The following is a 12,485-nucleotide window of genomic DNA, read 5'->3' as shown; positions in this document are numbered from 1 at the left end:
TATGTCTCTTTGCTTGTTACTCTCTTTTTCTGTCCTCTCCCTTTCTCTCTTTCAGTCTGTCAGACACGCTTGAATTGATTCTAAACTGTATTTCAAAATAGCAAAGAAAGAAAACCAAAATTAAGGTCCAAAAGAATAGCGGAAAAAACTGAGAGTCGCTGGAAAGTTAAAAAACTGTAGAATACAGACAGCCGTGGGAGTGTTATAGAGATAAAACACAGACAGAAGACGGCCAATATGTTCCAATAGCCGCCAGGCAAAGACAGTCACACTCAGACACAGGTGGAAGACGTCGGGGTGGGGTTGGGGAGACTGAAACCAGAGACGTGTCAGAATTTCAAAAAGAAAGCGAGACGAAATATCAACCATCACAAAAGACAACCCTGTTTAAAAAGACGAGTTACAGTCTCTTCATCATGCCTTGAAACACCTCAGCATCATCTGTCACGGTGGTTTGACTTTCAGACCCCATATTAAAAACTATTCCAAAAAATAAACAAAAATGAGATTAGGCTTTGATTTTAATAATAAATCCTGTTTTTTGTTTGTTTCTGAGAAAAAAGACACTTGTTGCTGCTATAATTCCATTAGTGTCTTTGTCCACTCGCAGGCCTCTCCATTGGTACTCCTTTATTTATCAAGTAATTATTAGACTGCTCCCCTTATCATTCACTTTAAAATCAAATCCAGCATAAAGTTTGTGCTCTTTGGACTTCCTGTTTATGTCTGTTCCCAGAACACATATTGAGTTTAAGAAAAGAAGATTTATGTACTGTGTTCCTGCTGTCTGAAACACTCGTCAAAAGTCACTGAAATTACAGGAATTGATCAACATTAATTGTTTCAAAAATCATGTTACAGACCTTTTCTTACTGCTATTGTTTACTTCCTGCCTTTGCACGAGGCAGAGAACTTTTAAACATTTCTAGACAGAATCAATCTACCATATTGTGTATGATCTTGTTGGGTTTTGAAGTTGCTGTTTTGTTTTTATGTTGTTGTGTTTAATGCTCTTGTGTTGCTCTGTTTGTGTGCTTGAAATGGGGTCTGTGAGAAAGAGGGAAAATAAATTTCAGCATCCACACACTCCCCACTGGCTGCTCATTGTAGCTGTGACATCAGAACCGGAAACTGCTTTACTCACTTCCGTTCTGAGAGCTGAATCAGCTTGGGCAATACCCCTTCAAAACAAAAGTTTTTAGGTTAAAAAAAAACTAATGACGCGAAGGAAGGATGTGTGCTGAAAGTGTGTGAAAGGTTGTTTTCAGACAGCAGAAGAATAACAAGTTTTATATTATCTACGATGAAGCTTTCAAATCTTTGAAAAATATGTAATATTTTTATTTTCTGACTGAATATATATTCTGACAAATGAAAAAAAGGTGTTCCCATCACACATACACACACACAAACACACTTTAGTTAAACTGTCTTTTCATACATTTGCAAAGTAATGTCAGAAGGGAAGAAAATTTAAAACTTTACAGGAAACTCCACAGTCTCGCCCACAGTGAGAAAATCTTAGGCTCAAATACCAGCCAGACCTTTATGTGGATCTTGAAAGTTCTCTCTCTCTGTGTGTGTGTGTGTGTGTGTGTGTGTGTGTGTGTGTGTGTGTGTGTGTGTGTGTGTGTGTGTGTGTGTGTGTGTGTGTTACATGTTCTCACACTGGCCAAAAATATGCATGCAACGTTAGTTGGTAAACCCTGAGTTTTCCCCTAGGTGTGAATGTAAGTGTTGTCTCTGTGGATCGGGCAACCTGTCCTCATTAATAGTAAGCTCTTCTGTCATCTGTAACTTGAGTGGGATGAAACAGTAAATAAAAATTAAAAATTAAAAATTAAAAAAATTTAAAAATGCATGGATGGATCTAGAACAAAATTTCATTTATCCTTTATGGCAAATTGCTTTGTGTCAGCACCCTAACATCAATAACAAATAAAATATAATAAATATACACGCTCTAGCATAATGACAAAAACGAATATTTCTTACAGTGGGCAATATTCAAGGAAGGCTATCGCTTTTCTGGTCATTTATATGTGATTGTCAGTTGCAATAAATTAAACTGTGTGATGATAGGGGACTTTCTTTCTCTGTGTGAAATTTAAGGATCCCGGCGATCTTTCTGTTTCCGGTGTCTTATTGTGAAGGCGGTTCTCGGGGATGTAACGGATCGTTTGGTCTCCTTGACAGATTGGTGTCTCCGTGTTGGGTAGAAACTTTTATGGCTCTCCGCTCCGACCCCGGGGCGTCTCGTTTCAGCCGTTAGAAGCGAGCCGCTGGCCGGCGCGGGCCATCCCCTCCGAGCCGCGGGAAGCCTGCCGCCTTTTGGCCTGTTTTCTAGCCCAGTTAGCGGGCGGAGACACGGCGTTCCCGAGCCTCAGCTAAAGACGTAGCCATTAGCTTTCCCTTACTTTGAAGAGCCAGCAGCCGGAGCGGGGCGGAGCTCAGACCTCCGCGGACTCCTGGCCCGGTTTCTTGCACCGAGAAAGTTTTGGGAAGTTTCCAGCCGCAGATGGAGCCCAGCTAACGGTCCGTCCGCGGGGGAGAACTGTCACGAACCGCTCTGCTTTGGCGTCCCGCTGAGTCGGTCACCATGCCCGGGGAGACCGCCTTGAACTTCAACCTCCTGCACCGGACCTGTAAGCTGGTGGTGCTGCTGTGCTTCCTCCACATCTCTGTCACGGTCGTCTTCTACGTCCGCTCCCTGGACCTCCGCTTCGCTTTTGTCCAGAACCAGCAGTCGTCCCACAGCAACAGGAGCGCCTCCACAACCGCAAACAAGGACGCGAAGTCCGGCGAAGGCTCCCCGGAACGCAAAACCCCCGAGGTGAAGGCGGCGCCGGAGTTGAAGAAATGCCCCGAGACGTCCCCCCTGCTGGGTAAGACCCCGAGCCGAGCCGAGCCGGGCCAGACCCGAACCAGGACTGTATCAAATCCACGATCTGAACTGTAGTAAGACATAAACCAAGGCTTTGCTAAAACCTGAACCAGGAACGCATCAGGACAAAACCATGGCCTGAACAGGGGCTCAGAAATCACACTGTTCAGTCTTTAGGGGACGTTTAAGGAAACAACAAGAAACATTTTCAGTTTCAGTGAACCGATTTTTTCGCATTAGCACTACTCACAGTTTTGAGTTTCTGAGGGAATCTGCGCACTTTTCTTACTTTGCAGTCACTCTGTTGGGTGACGTGTTTGTACTTTGTCCTGCACGAGTTCGTTTTGTTTGTTTATTTTCTGCATTTTGTTTGTTTTACTATCCTCACACACACCCACCCACCCTGCTAGGTGGGTCTGACCTGTTCCTCCTGTCTATTCAGCTGCTTGGGTTACTGTGTTATCTAGCATTTTTTTCCCCACTCAGGGGCCAGAGGTTAGAATAACGAGCTGTAATCTATCACTACACAAAAGTAGAATATGTACACATAAAACCAGTGTGTGCAAATATCTCTGCCTTTTTATCTCCCTGCATCCAGTATGGTGGAATGACCTTTTGGCATGCAGCCCACCTTAAGTAGTGTTCTATCTATTTAACATTGCCCCCCCCCCCCCCCCCCCCCCCCCCCCCCCCCCCCCCCCCCCCCCCCCCCCCCACCCTTCTACACCCCTGCTGCCGTTTGTCCTCAGTTGGTCCTCTGCGGGTCGAGTTCAACATGCCCGTCAGTCTGGACAAGGTGAAGAAGGATAACCCGCGGGTGGAGGTGGGCGGGCGCTCCAGGCCGTCGGACTGCGTGGCGCTGCAGAAGGTCGCCATCATCATCCCGTTCAGGAAGAGAGAAGAGCACCTGAAGTACTGGCTGTACTACCTGCACCCCATCCTGCAGCGGCAGCAGCTGGATTACGGGGTCTACGTCATCAACCAGGTAGGCTGGGTTGGGGGTGGGAGGTGGTGCAGGAAGGCAGGCAGCTGATATGGCCTGCAGCAACAGGCTGCTCCCTCTGCAGACAGACTGATGAGATTAAACACACACAGTGTCCTCTGCAATTTGTGGCCATTGTCACATTTGTGATGGAACTCGTGACGGGATGGACGTTGATGTGGACAGGTGTTGGATCAATTACAGTTTCCCAGTGGATGTGTCATGGTCCCTTTATGTGTGCGTTCATGTGTTGGAAGTGATATAGTTTTATGGGTTGGGCATAATAAATCATTGTCATGGCAGTGACTGGAAACTGGTACCTGAGTCAACAAAGGTATGCGTGTCTCTTTTCAACACTGACATTGAAACATAGCATTTCCTTCCTTAGAAAAACGGTAACAGGAGACCTGCCCTAATCATACCTACAGATAGAATCAACAAGCAGACTTTCCTTGAGGAAAAGAATAGGCTAGAAGAAATGGACATCTTTATGAATAAACAACCTGCCAAGAACAATAAACATTGCCGGACAAGCTTATTTTCCTATAATAACACCTGTCATTACTACAATAGTGAACAATATAACAGCAAGGTTAAGTCAGAGAATTGATTATATTTATTGCTTTGTCTGAAACTTGGCTTCACTCAAAGACGGAAACAGACTTTCAGGTAAATGGTTAAACAGACAGACAAAGTAAAGAGGTGGATTAAACTGAAGCATAAAGCTCTGGAGGGTCCATCACCATGGTCCTGCCAGAGTTTACCAAGTAAAGCACATCTTGATTTAATTAAAAACACAAGTTTTATAGTTTAGTCTAGATCTAGAGCAACAACATGAATGGATTATGTAGGTTAATTACCAGCACCGTAGTATGAATGATAGAACAAATACAATAGGTGGTTTTATCAAGTAGTTGAGCTCTTTGGACCGTGACACTTTATTGAGACAAATAGAGTGAGTGATAAGCTGCACAATAAAGAAAGTGACCGCAGTTTCCAAAAACAGACACCTTTTTTCTTTCTTTTAATGTCTTATCTGAAATGTTTCCTTGGTGACGACACCAATGTTTTCTGCTTGGGAGAAAAATGTGACGCAACTTTGGGTTGACGTCATTATCGTTTTAATGATTAAAATCAGGTGTTTCTGAGTGAAAGCTGATGAACACAGAATGGGAAAATTATTTGTAGGATCTGTTACTGAAGTATTTGAATGATTTCCACCTTTTACAAGATCTTTCCAGCACCGGTTAAAGAGATCCTGAGGCCTTTGTTTCAACTTACGCATCATGCAAATGGAGATGCCAGTTTCAGATCCTGTGCGTCTGCACCAACCCGTAAGAGGGTGATCAGATCCGTCTGTGCGGCTTCTCCTCTCCTCTGCTCTGGTTACTTAAAACCTGCATGGACGTGGCAGCTGCTGTTCCCACTTCCTGATCTGAACTCTCAGATTCAGGATGAAGCAAATGAAGCCCTTCAGTAAAAACCACTCCGACTTGCGCGCACTAATCCCAACAAAGAGACATTTTCAAACAACAGATCTTTTTCGCACTTATCTGAGGACAAACTCATCCAGGTCAAAGTTATTTTGATTTTGTAGTAAAAAAAGAAAAACACAAACAGACACAAAAAGAACATGAAACAAAGGATATCATTCCCACAATAGTTTATCAAGCTCAGTAGCTGTAAAATAGGCTATAAGAGATGACTGAACTACATTAAAAACACCCAATTTAAGGCTTACTTGAAATTAATATCTTCTAGTTTCGGGTGTCTCATCGTATGCTGTATCGAAACTGAGTAAGTGACCGGTGCCATTTCTGTGCCAAGTTATCCTTCATGCCAACAGCGTCACAAATCATAACATGCTGGGTGTCTGGTAGTTCCTCAATCCAAATAAAGCAAGAAATACTTGTCAAACATGTCCAGCAGCTTCCTCAGTACAAAAAAAAGAAAAATGTCAAACAAATATACAAAAAACTGCAGCAGCACACACAGAAGACAATCCCCATAAAGGAAAACACAGGGACTTAATCAAACCAGCAAAGCAAGTGATATATAAATGCTGTACATAGTGTAGAGCATTATAGGTGCAGAGAAGCTTCAGTGTGGACCAGAGAAAAAAACTATTAAACCACTCTCAACCCCAACCAAGCCTGCAAAGAAAAGTAAAAGCTAAAATAGGGATTTGTCAACCCTGAGGTCACAAAAAATGAACAAACCATCACAAAACAAATGGCTGCCCACCTCTACAGCTCCTACTTAAGCTAAATGACAAGTTCTTTAAAAAAAAAAGATCTACTTCCACAATACTCAGCAAACTAAAAATCACCAGGAACAGGAACTGTGTGATGATAAGAGAGCAGATTGCTCTTACCCAATCACAAACTGATCAACTCACAACGAAATCTGATTTTAGCCACGGAGCAGGAGCCGAGTCGGGCTGAATGCAACCGCCGAAGTGATCGTAAAAATAAAAACAGTGGATGCCACAGGGTAAATGCACCTTGAATGATGCAGCAGACGGATCTGCCCAGATGAGGGACAGGGGTGTGTGCGTGCTCGGTGCATGCAGATAGATCCAGACAGACTGGTGATATGATCAGTGATGAAGAAAAGACAGTTCACTATGATAGAAAAGAAGTTATTTCTGTTTTAAATTTAACCAAGCTGAACTACGTTGGTTTGCTGTGGTTGACATAATGTGCCGGCGGTATGAACATGTTATTGTCACGTGTTTGATATGTTGCCGCCATGTGATCGATGGTGATGTTGTGGTCCTATAACTGTCCTGATGATTTGTTGGACATGTTGTTGTCCTTCAGTGACCATGTGAAGGACATATTGACGTCATGTGATGGTCAGGTTATGTGTGTTGTGTGAGTGTGTAGTATAACTGCATGCAGTGGTTTAACAAACTGAACTCTGTTTCTCACTTTTCTGCTCTTTGTTTACTCACAGCTGTTGTTCTTTCTCTTTGTCCGTATCATTTTCCTCCTCCTCTTCCTCCTCCTTCACTTCAGCGCCGCCTCTCTCTCTGCCTCCCTCCTCCTCCTCCTGCATGTCAGGCATTTCTGACCAATGGCTGTGGTCGCCGGAGACTAGGAGACCCGCCTCCTTCCAGATGTTGGCCAGTGGCAGCTGGTTCTGGCGGGTCACTCTGGTAATACGGGCTTCTTCTTTATCTTCTTCTCTTGTATCTGTCTGCTTCCTCTTTTCTTCCTCTGTGTAGAAAGTGCATCTGCATCATGTGGACTTTTTCTCTTTGTGCTAACTTTGTGCACATTAACCCTTTAAGATGTTTACAACTTAACTTACACTTATTTTTTTTTAATGAACCTGGTTTAGGCAGTCTGTGAAAAGAGTGTAATAGTACATACATGAGTCCAAAGAGTTTGGGACTGAGTGCAGTGCGAATTGAACTGGGAGGTGTTGTTGCAGAGCTAGCAGATCTCAGCGGAGCGGAGAATCCACCCCACAGCAGGAGGTCTGGCCGTGAGCGGCGGCTCAGTGGGTGAAACCGTGTCTGTGTTTCAGGACGGAGACGAGATATTTAACCGGGCGAAGCTGCTGAACGTGGGCTACACCGAGGCGCTGAAGGAGTACGACTACAACTGCTTCGTCTTCAGCGACGTGGACCTCATCCCCATGGACGACCGCAACACCTACCGCTGCTTCAACCAGCCCCGGCACCTGTCGGTGTCCATGGACAAGTTTGGCTTCAGGTCAGACGCCAGGGAGGGGCGGGCTTCTGCTGGAGAGAATAAACGTGAATAATCGGCGTGTAATGGAGGTGTCCCAAGAGATGAGCCGGAGCAGAGAGCAAACACACACATGCTGCAGGAGGAGATTCTTGCACGGAGATGTGATGAAATCTGCAGCTGCAGACACACACACGCTTCCTGCCTGTCCTCAAAGTGCTCACGCTGTCAGTTTTCTAGCCCTGAGTCCCAACAGGAAAAACCTGCAGCTGAACTACAAGGTTCCGAATCGCTGGAACTGCCACATGTCCACTTCCTGTTTCTGTGGAAACGTCCCACTCTGCCACAGGAGACCAGTTTATACACAGACACAGTTCGCTGTGAACTGGCTAACATGACAACTTACTACTTTGTGCAAATTGTCTTATGTTTGAGCATTGTGGCCTCCTGATATTTACTCTGTTATCTCAGAAGTAAAGCAACAAATGAGTTATGTTTGTTTGTGTGGCCTGCAGGTTACCGTATAACCAGTACTTTGGAGGGGTCTCATCAATGAGCAAAGAGCAGTACCTGAAGATTAATGGGTTTCCTAATAATTACTGGGGCTGGGGAGGAGAGGACGACGACATATACAACAGGTAACCCAGTGACACCCCCGTCAGTCAGACTGCCAGCCTCACAAACACACCTGACCGACGGACTCTTGTGTTTTCAGACTTGCATCGAAAGGAATGTCCATCTCCAGAGCCACTGGAGACATTGGGAAATGCAGAATGATCCGCCATAGCAGAGACAAGCAAAACGAACCCAACCCACAGAGGTAAGACACTGAGGTTAAAGCTGTGTTTTCTAATAGAACACAGACCTCCCAATATTTTAATCCGAGCTGAAGAAAGTGATCGATTCTGAAAGATTCTCAAATGGGTCTGCTGTGGTTCTGGCTCCAGGTTCGACCGGATAGCTCACACCAGAGAGACAATGATGAGAGACGGGATCAACTCTCTGTCGTATAAAGTGATAGAGAAGGAGAAACTGGACCTGTACACGATGATCACCGTGGATGTGGGGAAGCCCTGAGGGGGCGGAGCCACGCTCAGACCACACCTTCAACACTTGAAGCTTTAAGACGCTGTCCTGGACCTCTCTGCTGTTTCCTCTTCTTTCCTTGTTTTGCACACTCTTGGACTGACGACGGTCTGTTTTTATTTGTGGCCTTCGGGACTTGTCTCTGATTGGTCGGCTGGAACCAATCAGCTGCTCGACGATGCTGTTGAACAAGCTTTTTTTATTTTTTAAATCAGACAATCAGAGCTGAATGAGGGGGGGAGGAGGGGGCTGTGTTTCAGAGGCTGGGCCACAGACCTGGTCCTGGTTCTGACACTTTTAGTCAATCAGGTCATTTTATTCAAGAGTCTGTGGAGGAACCAGAACCAGATCTGACCTGAACCGGTTCGGGTGAGTTTGTGAATGTGAGAGATGTTTCTGATTGGTGTTTTGACTGCAGCTGTACGCCGTCTCTGATTGGCCGGGGAGTCTCAGTCAGAGCTGCTGGTACCAAAGATGTTTTTGATCCTGTGAATCAGCCAAGACCACATATAGAGTGAGTGTGTGTTAAGACTGTGTGTGAGTGTGTGTGTCTGCAGACCAAATCTCTCTTGCTCTGTGAAACAGTCACCAGTAATGTGCCTTCTATAAAGTCAACCAGTAAAACTGGTCAATGTGCTCTTAATGTGATTATCAATAAAAGAGCTCAAATATTTTAATTCAGCCTTGACTCAGAAGTTGTTGTTCATTCTCCAACCCCGACAAACTAAACTGACATTGTCATTGAGGCAATTAGAGTAATTATAACACGTTCCTCCTCACACACAAAGAGACGGTGAATTACCCATTAGTGTCAAACCTGTTAGACAACCAAAAACAAGACAGCTAGTCAAACAAACTGCTAATTTTATTTAAAAACAATATTTCATTAGTTCCAATGTCTCTGAAACCACAAACACATTGTGTTTGCCTCCAGTCATCATGGATCAGTGGCGTTTCTCTGGTAAACGTGGTGAAGTGTGTGTGTGTGTGTGTGTGTGTCACGCTTCACATCCTGAGCTCTACAGCGCCCCCTGCTGCACCTTCCTGAACAGCTCCTTCCTCTGCGGCGCCGTCATGGAGTCGCTGCTCTGCAGCAGGTTGGCGACGATGAGCGTCTGCTGCACGCTGCAGGACCGAACCCACAGCCGGCCGTTCATCCCCACCACCAGCTCGCAGGGGAAGAGCTGCTCCAGGTCGGACCGCAGCTCGCTGAGGGGGGACAGCAGCCTGCCGGGGGCGGGGGGACAGAGCAGATGCATTTCAGAAAACAATTTCAGTACACGGGACAAGACTACGGTGAAAACTCGGTGAGGAGAGGGTCAGTACCTCCTGACCAGGCCCAGAGACACGGTGAACAGCAGACCTCCTGATCCAAACACCCCCATCCCGTTAGCCCGGCCAGAACTGTCCATACACACCAGCTCCGGCTCCATGTCCTTATTGGCTACTACGAACTGAGCAAAGACCAGGTCCCCCACCTGAAACACACACACACACACAGTGAAGGTAGAACACCTGCAACACACACACACACACACAGAGGGTGGAACATCTGGAACACACACACTCATACAGAATGTGGAACAACTGAAATACACACACACACAGAGAAGGTGGAACATACACACACAGAAGGTAGAACACCTGGAACACACACATCCACACACACAAGAGGGAGGACATCTGGAACACACACACACACACACACACACACACACACACACACACACACAAAAAAGGCAGAACATCTGAACACACACACTGAAGGTGGAATATCTGAAACAGACACAGAAGGTGGAACATCTGGAACACACACAGAAGGTGGAACACACACATCCACACACACAAAAAGGAAAACATCTGGAACACACACATACAGAATGTGGAACAACTGAAATACACACACACACACACACACACACACACACACACACACACACACACACACACACACACACACACACAAGGCAGAACATCTGAACACACACACTGGAGGTGGAATATCTGGAACGTACACGCACATACAGAAGCTGGAACAACGTGGAACACGTGCACATTCCTCGGGCAACTCTCTCTCTCACACACTCCCGCCCCCTCCGGGTCTCACCTGGACGTTGGGCCGGTTCCTCTTGGTCGCCCCCTCGAAGGCCAGGTAGGACAGGGACGCCTGCTCGCTCCCTCCAACGTCCACCTTGAAGATGTCTCCGGCTTTCGCCGTCACGATACCGATGACCGTCTCTCCCTTGGCGGGGACGTACTGAGGACAGAGGGGACACGCGTCGCTCATCCTGGACGCACCGCAGAGACTCGAGGACCTGGCAAGGCAGACTGACTCACCCTCTTCTGCTGGGAATCGATCCAGAAGACGTTGGGCGCCTTGTGCCGCAGCACGCCGCTCTTACACACCAGCAGCCGGGCTCCGCTGCGCCTCAGGCCCGGGCCGCACACCGCGCGGCTCGGCCGGCTCACCTCCGTCAGAGAGATGTTGTCCTCCTGGTCCAGGCGGAACTCATCTCCCGGTAGCAGGACCTGACCGACCCGCTGCAGCAGCTCGGGAACCTGCATCCCGCTTGCCTCCGTGCTGTCACGTGTCGCCGTACACCCGGTAGAAAGCCACGTGACACGCAGGGAACGCCCACAGCGCCACCCGACGGACCGGAGGTATTACTGCCTCCACACGTGCACTTGTATTTACTGTACAGCAAATCTGTTATTGTTCAAACATGTTTGTATGAACAATTATGCTTTAATTTAGTCAGTTTACACAGAGATGTCTTGGACTGATTTTTGCATGAGTTCTGATTTTGATTTAATTTGTAATCTGTCAGTAAAAAGAGGATAATAATTGGAATGGTGCTTTAGGCACTGTGAAAGATTGCTCAATTACCGCTAGACTTCAACTTATCCAATTTAAAGTTATTCTCCACTTCTCTAAGACTAAGCTAAATAGCATATTTCCCACCGTATCTCCGACCTGTGATAGGTGCAAGTCTGCCGATGGGACGCTTGGTCATCTTTTCTGGGCCTGCCCTGCGCTTAGGATTTTTTGGGATAGTGTTTTCAATTTCTACAGTAATGTATTCAACAGAAAACTGCTCCCTGATGGTTTACTGGTGATTCTCGGTCATTCTAAGCATACCCTGTCTTTTCCAAGAGCATCACAAATGGCCCTTGCATTTGGTCTGGTTATTGCAAAACGTGTCATATTGCGAGAGTGGAAGTCGCCCTCACCCCCTTGTTTCAAAACGTGGTTAAATGATATGGTTTCCTGTATCTATCTTGAGGAAGTACGCTACTGTTGAGCTGGAGCCCAACCTGTGTTTTATAAGATCTGGGGTCCTTTCATTGCACAAATCAGAAATTGATTATCTTGTTTTGATTCTATGGTTTCGATTCTCCCACGCCGATCTTGCTCCTATAGTCACAGGGGTCTCCTGGTCTCCTGGTGTAGACTTCTGCTCTCTCTGAATATGGCTTGAACTGACTGGCTTTGGTATCTATTTTTTAATTTTCCACGTGTGGATATCTACATTTGCTCATGTGAATGTGTATGTATGTATGTATATGTGCGTATATGTGTATATATGTATACTATATGCATGTTTGTATGTATGCATGTATGTATGTCTATATATATGCGCGTGTATGTGTGTGTGTATGTATGTATGTATGTATGTGTATATATATATATATATAATTTATTTACTTGCTATCATTATCATTATTATTATTATTACTGTTATTGCTTTTTTCGTTTTTGTTTTGTTGAACTGGCATCTCATGTGTGTTCTGTTTGTGTGTGTTGTTTTGTGTGTATCTAAAATTGAAAAAGCTA

General features: G+C 45.7%; 2 protein-coding genes across 2 annotated transcripts; one reads left to right on the top strand and one right to left on the bottom strand.

Annotated features, from left to right (window-relative positions):
* The first annotated feature begins 2,171 nt into the window (after nt 1-2,171).
* b4galt1l (DP-Gal:betaGlcNAc beta 1,4- galactosyltransferase, polypeptide 1, like) lies at nt 2,172-9,323 on the top strand. Its single transcript, XM_030105851.1, has 6 exons — nt 2,172-2,885; nt 3,634-3,869; nt 7,401-7,588; nt 8,080-8,202; nt 8,280-8,384; nt 8,512-9,323. The coding sequence occupies exons 1-6, from the start codon at nt 2,600-2,602 to the stop codon at nt 8,639-8,641; spliced, it is 1,068 nt and encodes a 355-aa protein (XP_029961711.1). The 5' UTR covers nt 2,172-2,599; the 3' UTR covers nt 8,642-9,323.
* Nucleotides 9,324-9,497: 174 nt separating this feature from the next.
* On the bottom strand, nt 9,498-11,241 carry exosc3 (exosome component 3). Its single transcript, XM_030105862.1, has 4 exons — nt 10,988-11,241; nt 10,758-10,907; nt 9,977-10,128; nt 9,498-9,877 (listed from the first exon to the last, which is right to left on the bottom strand). Exons 1-4 carry the CDS (start codon nt 11,213-11,215, stop codon nt 9,670-9,672), a joined length of 738 nt encoding a protein of 245 aa, XP_029961722.1. The 5' UTR covers nt 11,216-11,241; the 3' UTR covers nt 9,498-9,669.
* Between the last annotated feature and the right edge of the window lie 1,244 nt (nt 11,242-12,485).

Source organism: Salarias fasciatus, chromosome 2 (genome assembly GCF_902148845.1).
Source record: "Salarias fasciatus chromosome 2, fSalaFa1.1, whole genome shotgun sequence".
NCBI lineage: Eukaryota > Metazoa > Chordata > Actinopteri > Blenniiformes > Blenniidae > Salarias > Salarias fasciatus.
This window is presented reverse-complemented; position numbering and strand designations above follow the sequence as displayed.